Source organism: Carlito syrichta, unplaced genomic scaffold (genome assembly GCF_000164805.1).
Source record: "Carlito syrichta isolate Samal-C Ts95f unplaced genomic scaffold, Tarsius_syrichta-2.0.1 Scaffold304529, whole genome shotgun sequence".
Classification (NCBI taxonomy): Eukaryota; Metazoa; Chordata; class Mammalia; order Primates; family Tarsiidae; genus Carlito; species Carlito syrichta.
This window is the reverse complement of record NW_007248625.1, coordinates 172,746-180,389: the sequence shown is the minus strand read 5'-3', so window position 1 is coordinate 180,389 and position 7,644 is coordinate 172,746. Positions and strand designations below refer to the sequence as shown.

The window sequence follows — 7,644 nt, the reverse complement described above, 5'->3', positions numbered from 1 at the left end:
GATTGGCAGTAGTGGGATAATGCTGGGGCAGGAGGGGGACACAACGTCAATAAGGATACCTGATCTCAAACCGAGCAAAGTGGGGACCAAAGGGAGGCCAAAATTTTACCTATATGATGACCACTTGTATACCTAATCCTGAATTGTACCCCACATCCTTAAAATAATATAAAAAAATTCTCATCTAGCTGTTTTGTAATATACAATGCCTTCTGTTAACTACAGTCACCCTACGGTGCAATAAACACCGGAACTTGTTCCTCCTATCTAGCTGTAACGTTTCCACATTGACTAGCCTCTTCCCGGCCCCTCCTTCCTTCTCCTCTACCTAGTCTCTAGTGACTGTTCTACTTTTTCCTTCTACATCAACTTAAAAAAAATTCCACATGTGAGTGAGACTATGCAGTATTTGACTTCCCCTTTAAAACATGGTGAAGAATCTGCCTGACTCTACTCACAGTAGAAGAGGCTGCTCGTGGCACTGGAACTTGCACTGGCCATGACAGTAGCATCATCTGTAGTGGTAATTCTGGCCTGGGTTCTCTCTTCCTCATCTCTTAAAGTCTCCTTGTACAACACTGGAAAGGATCTGGGATCTTTTGCCCTGATGTTGACCAAAAACTTCAGGAAATTCCTCTTGCTGATTTCAGCATAGGCCTTTGGACCCCACAGGAACTGGTAGCGTGCAGTATCACTTGCGAGCACCTGCTGGTATTGCAAGTACTTTTCCTGCACCCATTCTTTGGTGAGGAGCTTCCCGGGCTCCCCATAGATGCAGTGCTCCCTCCCCACATATGCCCCCTTAACACACAGTGCTTCCCAGATGACCTCAGGAGCACAGTAGCCCTCCATGAAGATAAGGCTTAGGATATTTATCAAGAGGCCGGTCTTGGGCTTGCTGTTTTCATCCCTCTGCATGCCATCGTAGGAGAGGCCCAGGGAGGTGACAAGGACATAGGAGTGGCTAATAGGGTCCACTTCCTTAATTTCAAGGCCAAAGATCAGCCTCATGCACTCGGAGGCTTCCTTGAAGATCACAGGGAAGTGGTCCTTGTAATTTTTGATGACACTACTCAGCATTTCTACCTTTGTCACTGGCTCTTTGATTCGATACTTATGGAGCAGGAACTCCACCAAATCACCCACCATCTCATCTGTCTCACTTTCGAACAAGTACTCAGTGTCTGGCAGGGCCTGCAAAGTGCTTGGACTTTCCTTTCTTTGGTTGCTGAAGCCCGCATCAGATTGGCTTAAAAATGTCGAGGCAGTGCCAATGGGGAAGGAGCAGCCTGTCTGAGGACTCAGGGAAATCCCCAGTGTCCCAGCATCAGCAGAAACCCCCTCTGGGGTGCTCAACATTAGAGGATACCAAAAGGAAGAGGAGGAGGGAGAGGAGGAAGGGAAAGAGGGCAGAAAAGAAAAGGAGCAGGTGGAGACGGATGAGAAAACATCATCCTTCACAGCTGGGAAAACACGGGCACCCACCCATCAAGCCCTGTGTCTCACTTTGAGACTGAAGTTCTTCCTTAAGTGTGTAGCACCGATGCTTTCGAGCTCTGGGCATGATGACTCTGGACAGGGCAGCAGGCAGGAGTGTGGGCAGGGGCTGGGCGATGGGGACCCACAGGCCTGGGGAGAGAGGGAGAGAGGGAGCGGCCCCAGCTGAGAACCGCGCCCCAGAGGCCCAAACAAAGGCCTATTTACAGGTCTTCTCCTTAGGTGCAGCTCTGGGGCTCCCGGGGCTCCTGTCCTCCCGGTCGGCCTGTTCCCTGAGACCCTGAAGGAGGAAGTGAGACAGCTCCTCAAGGTGCAGCCGGCCACCAGAACCGAGGCTCTGGGGCTGACCGTGGGGCGGGTGGGGCTGAGCACCGTGGGGTCCCCTCTGTCTTGGGGCGGTTGGGGTCCTTGGGACACATTCAGGGCGAGCACCTCACCTTGACTTCTGGCACTGCTCTGTGAGGTGAAGACACCGCCTTGGACCAAGGCCTCACTTCCCTATTCCTGGAGCTTCTGGAAGAGAAATCGAGGGGCCCTCCGATTGCAGACTGCAAGCACAGCCTGGGACCCCCAGCACTGTTGGGAGGGTGGCCCAGACTCTGTGAGGTCCTAACTCTTGGGTGGACGGTCGCAAATGTGCTCATCAGGGCCCTCAGCTATCTCCTGGCAGGGCCTCAACCCACGCCTCTGCTGGCCTGAGGAATTCTCAGAACAAGAACTCACATCCTGAGACCTAGGAGAAGGCAGCGAGTGAACTCCACACCTGGGCACCACTGCCCAGTGTCAAGAGGTAGCCAAGAAGGACGCCAAGAGGTTACCAAATTCAGTGAAGTCCATCTGTCCTGGGAGTTGGAAATGAAGGGATACTGGAGGCAGCCACCATGCTTTGGGTCCTCCCGTGGCTGACAGAATGGGAAGGGAATGCTCCTGAGTTTTAACAGAGACTGGGCCCTCTTTCCTCCACAGATCTGAAGCCTGGTCCTCAGAACCAGGCCTTCACCTCTTTCTGACCTCACCCCCAGGTGGAAGTCAGTGGACATTACCTCACCCTACCCGGGGCCTCCCAGGGCTAACAGCAGGGCTGGAGAAGGACTTTGGACTTTGTGGGTTCCCTATATCAGGATGGAGTGGGTCCCCCCCAGTCCTCAGAATCCTGACCTTGATGCCTGCCAGGGCCTGGAACCTTGCCCTCTATAAACTTGAGTCTGCTTTGGTTACACCAAGCTATGACTCCTGAGTCCTCTGAGGCCTAAGGGGGGAGGGGCCCAGCCTGGCAAGTGTGCTCCCCAGTGGTCCTTAGCTGAAAGTAGAGGCATAGCTGGGGTATCGGGTTCCTCTGTCTGGGGTGGAGGCCTCCTTAGTGCCCCTCAGTGTCTCACCTAACTCCTAACAGAGCCTGGATCCGCTCCCCTCAGCCAATCTGAAACCCAGACCTCACACCAAGGCCCTCGCTTCTCTCCGACTCCTGAGGAAGAAGCCAGTGGACGTCACATCCGCTCATCCCATCCTTACGTTTCCCAGGGCTGAAAAGGGCTTCTACTAGGGATGAGGAAGGAGTGACTTCAATCATTCCTCAAGAACCTGACCTGAACGCCTGTAGAGTCTGGCCTCTCGTCCTCTGCCGACTGGTGTCTGCTCCCCTCACACCAAGGTCCTGATTCCCAGAGTCCCCTGCAGTGACAATGGGAGGAGGGATGTGAGGGGATGGGTGTGGTCAGGCTGATGCCGCTGTCCGGGTCTGCCAGGGGCTGAGCTGGAATCTGTGTGTCTCTCCGTTTGGGACGCGTGGACCCACAGTCCTCATTCTTGAGGGTTCTCATCTCAGCTTCTGGCTCTTAAATTAAGTGATCGACAGGACGTGTCCCCTCCCTGCCACCTCTGAGCATTTGCCCAGCTGGAACCCCTACAGAGAATGACTGCGGGTTCCAGGCTCGATGCTGCATGAGGGCTGCGGCACCCATGGTTGTAGTGGCCCATGACAGGTGACTCACACCTTCCCGTGGGGACTCTTCAACAGCCAGAGTAGAGTTTGAAACCTTTCCTAATAAAATACTTATTTTCACACTGAAGAGACTGACCAGCAGCAAAGGATTTGGGGGACTCCTGCTTTTCTTTTGTGTGTGTGAGAAAGCAGGATTTATTCAGAGGACAGAAAAGCTCCCCCGGTGGGAGGGGACCCCAGGGGGTTGCCCGGGTCCCGCTTTTCAAAGTTATCTAATATTTCAAAGTACAGTTCAGTGATTTTCGTATTTTTAATCCCCAGTCATATGGCAAGAAATAGATTTTTACATATCTGTCAATTGTATGTTTCGATTATATATAGTATCTAGATTATACTTATTTACATAAACATGTATGTGTATGTGATACATGTGTAATTGTATGTATTTGGAGCCTGTCGTTCTGCAAGATTTATTTTTGCTTTGAAGACGCTGAGAAGCAGCAAGAGATTTAGGGCAGTCGTGTTTTTTGAAGTTATCTAGCATTTTGTAGTACAGTTAAGTGATTTTCATATTTTAATCCTCATTCACCTAGCAAGAAATGTGTTTTACGTCTCTCCCAACAGTATATGTCGATTATTTATAAAATGTTATGAAAGGATACCTACCCTTACTATTTGTGATTCATTTGTTATTGTATTTCTAGTTCATTCTTAATATTCCAGCAAAATAATTTCTCAAAAGGCCAGTCATGACCAAGGTGGCTTCAAGTGGTTGTTAGCACAGACTCCAGGATATATACCGCCTCATTTAACTCTATTTTTCTTGATGTCCTGATATCACCCCAGGGCTACTGGCATCCTGGTGTGAGGTGCTGCCTCAAGTTGACCAATATGAAGCAGGGCCAGAATTTCAAACACTTCCTCCTACCTACTCTGTCATTTGTCCACTACGCAGGCTACAGACTTCCCCAATTACCCTGCCACTCTCCTCCCTCAAAACAAGTACAGTTCAACAGTCTGCAGTCTCCTGAGGGTCTTCTCATGTTTTGTTGCTTAGAATGTGTTGAGTGTTAATGTCTTATCCCCTTTTCCCTTCCAGAATTGATTTTGAAGTGTAAGTCAACAACATGAAGCTCATGCTCATCTTGGCCTACAGGGAAAGCACTAACTCTAGAAAGTTTTGTAGTTGCCACCATTAAGTTCTTGTTCATTTTTGTTAGGATTATTTTTAGGCAATTTTTGTTTTGTTTTTTTGTTGCTGTGAATGAGATGTTTTCTATTATATGTTTTAATTATTTACTGCTTTTTTTGAGACAACTTTCTTGATTTTGCCATAACGAGCTTCTGCACAACGTTTTTTCTTAAGTCTTTTTCTCATTTAAATATTTCATGTGCTTATTCCTTTGAATTTTCTTTAAGGGTAACATTGTCACCTAATATGTCTTTCTTTCCAATATTCATATCTTTGGCTGATACCCATAGCTCTGGCTGTGTGCTTCAGTACCGTTTTGATTGGTAGAGGTGATAGCATACATTTTTTTCTCGATCCTGACTTTAATGGGATTTATTTTAACATTTCACATTGAGGAGTGTTTGCTGTGGATTTTTAAAAATGGAAGTTTTATTCTAGTGTTCCTTTGCTTCTTTTTTTGACAATGATCTTGTGTTGAATTTGTTTTAAATGCTTTTTATATACCCATTAGCATGATTTTTTTCCTCTAATTTGTATACATGGTATTACAACTAAAAGCATTTTCTAATGTTAACATTTTAACAAATTTAAGTTTTATTCTAGTGTTACTTTGCTTCTTTTTTTTTTACAATGATCTTGTGTTGAATTATTTGAAATGTTTTTTATATAATCATTAATATGATTTTTTTCCCTCTAATTTGTATTCATGGTATTACAGCTAAAAACATTTTCTAACGTTATATCATATTTTTATTACTTGGACACAGCCTGTTTGTTCATTTAATTTATTATTATGTTGAATCACTATTGAATTATTTAGATATGTGCTGCTTTGTGAGAGATTGACTCAAGTATTCTTTTTACTGAATGTTCTCATCTGGTATTTGAATCAAGGAATATTAGCCTAGAAAAATGAGTTGACTAATTGTCCGTTATTTTGTGTGCATTGGAAGAGTTTACAAAAGAAGGAAATTTTGTTTTTCTCTGACCATTTGTTAGAACTTGCTTCCAAAACTGCCTTATCCTAGAACACTTGACAGTGGCTGGAATTTTGAATACTATAAAGTTTCAGTTTATATTATTTGATTAAACCTTTAAGTTGTCAATTTTGCTTAGAATTTCAAATTTAATGGCATGATATGTACAATGCAAACTTTTTATTACAGAAATTTCCAATATATACAACAGTAAAGAGAATGGTATGATGAACCAGTATATAAGACTCAGTATCAACTGTCAATATATGTCTAATCTGGTTCCAATTATACCTTCATCCACTTTCCTCTTTTGCTGCTGGAATTATTTGATATCTGGTATATCCCACACATCATACCATTTTATTTCTAAGTACTTCGTGTGCTTTTATAAAAGTTAATAACTCTTTTGTGATGCATAAATTCAATAATTAATCCTATATAATCCTGAAAATTTAACCGATCACCAAATGCCCAGCTATTTTTTTGTATTTATCTAGCAGTCATATACTTAAAAAAATAGCTTCTTTGAATTAGTGTTTAAGTATGATCTAATCATTGAAGTTTTTATGTCCCCTAAATCATTTTTAACCTATAATTCTTCCCTTTGTTATCTCTTTTTCCTTGCAATTTAAAGCGAAAAAATACAAAACAAAATAAACAGGTCGTGTGTTTTGTCTGGTTTCCCATAGTACGGATTTTGCGGAACTGCAACACTTGTAGTGTCCCTTAAGCAGTTAGTTAGGCCTTACTTTCTGACACTACAAAATGCTCCAGACTTATTATTTATTTATTTATTTTTGAGTTGGAGTCTCACTCTGTCGCCCAGACTGGAGTGCAGTGGCCGCTCCCGGTCCCGCAGCCTCGACCTGCTGGGCTCCGGTGATCCTTCCGCCTCAGCCTTCCAAGTAGCCGAAATTACAGGCATGCGCTACCACGCCCAGCTGATTTTTTGATTTATTGTAGAGATGAGGTCTAGCTGCCCGGGCGGGTCTCGAACCCGCGGGCTCAGGCAATCCACTCACCTCAGCCTCCCAAAGGCGCGGGATTACAGGTTGAGCCACCGAGCCCGGCTCAGACTTATTTTATATGCATTCATCCTTCAGTATCCATGGGGGCTGCAAGACCTCCTGTGGATACCAAAACTTGCAAATGATCAAGTCCCTTATAGAATGGATTTATATTTTCAGATAACCTATGCACATCCTCCTACATACATTAAATAATCTCTAGATTGCTTGTAACACCTAATACAATGTAAATGCTATGTAAAAAGCTATACTCTATTGTTTAGGGAATGATGACAAGAAAGTCCATACACTTTCAGTATAGATGCATTTTTAAAAATACTTTTTTGATCCTCGTAGTTTGAATGCATGGATGCAGAACCCAAGGATCTGGAGGGTAGACTATATTCCATCCTCCAGTCCTAGAATCAGCCATTTCTCTAAGGAACTGTAATTTCTTTTATCGGATGATGGTTTTAGAAACCTAGAATAAGTGCTAGGTATGCTTGTTGCTACCGGGGAGTTGTTACTTCTAGGCTTTCTCAGCTCACAGATCAATGACATTTTTATAGGTATGTGTATATACGTATGCCTATAAATATACATACCTATAAAATCAATGAAATATATATATATAGGTATGATAGGTATAGGCATGTATACCTATAATTATATATGTAACCATCTGTATCTGTATTGACTGAAACATAAGTTAATGCTGATGTTTCCAACTTTAATCCATGACCACAAAGATTATTCTAGTCTCCTCCCTTTGCCTACCTGTAACATCCCATTTTAACAGTGGGAAACCTGGCTCTCACTCTGTGCCAATCCATTCAACTAATTGTTCAATTCCCATATACAGGTATAGTAGTTTCAGAATTGTTAACCTGTACTCTTGTGGGAAACAACTTTACTAGCTACAGTACAGCACTTATATACAGTTCCTTTTGAATTTCGCTTTACAACGTTTATTCCCAAGTTACACAGGACAGCAAATTCCCCTTACACCCTTCAGTGAGATTGTTTCAT

General features: G+C 44.0%; 1 protein-coding gene across 1 annotated transcript; it reads right to left on the bottom strand.

Moving 5' to 3' along the window:
* Positions 1–450: 450 nt before the first annotated feature.
* Positions 451–3,317, bottom strand: LOC103262512 (melanoma-associated antigen 10-like). Its single transcript, XM_021713415.1, is given in 4 exon segments — positions 451–1,293; positions 1,462–1,488; positions 1,490–1,696; positions 3,084–3,317. Coding segments are annotated over 4 exon segments (1,311 nt in total).
* Positions 3,318–7,644: the final 4,327 nt, after the last annotated feature.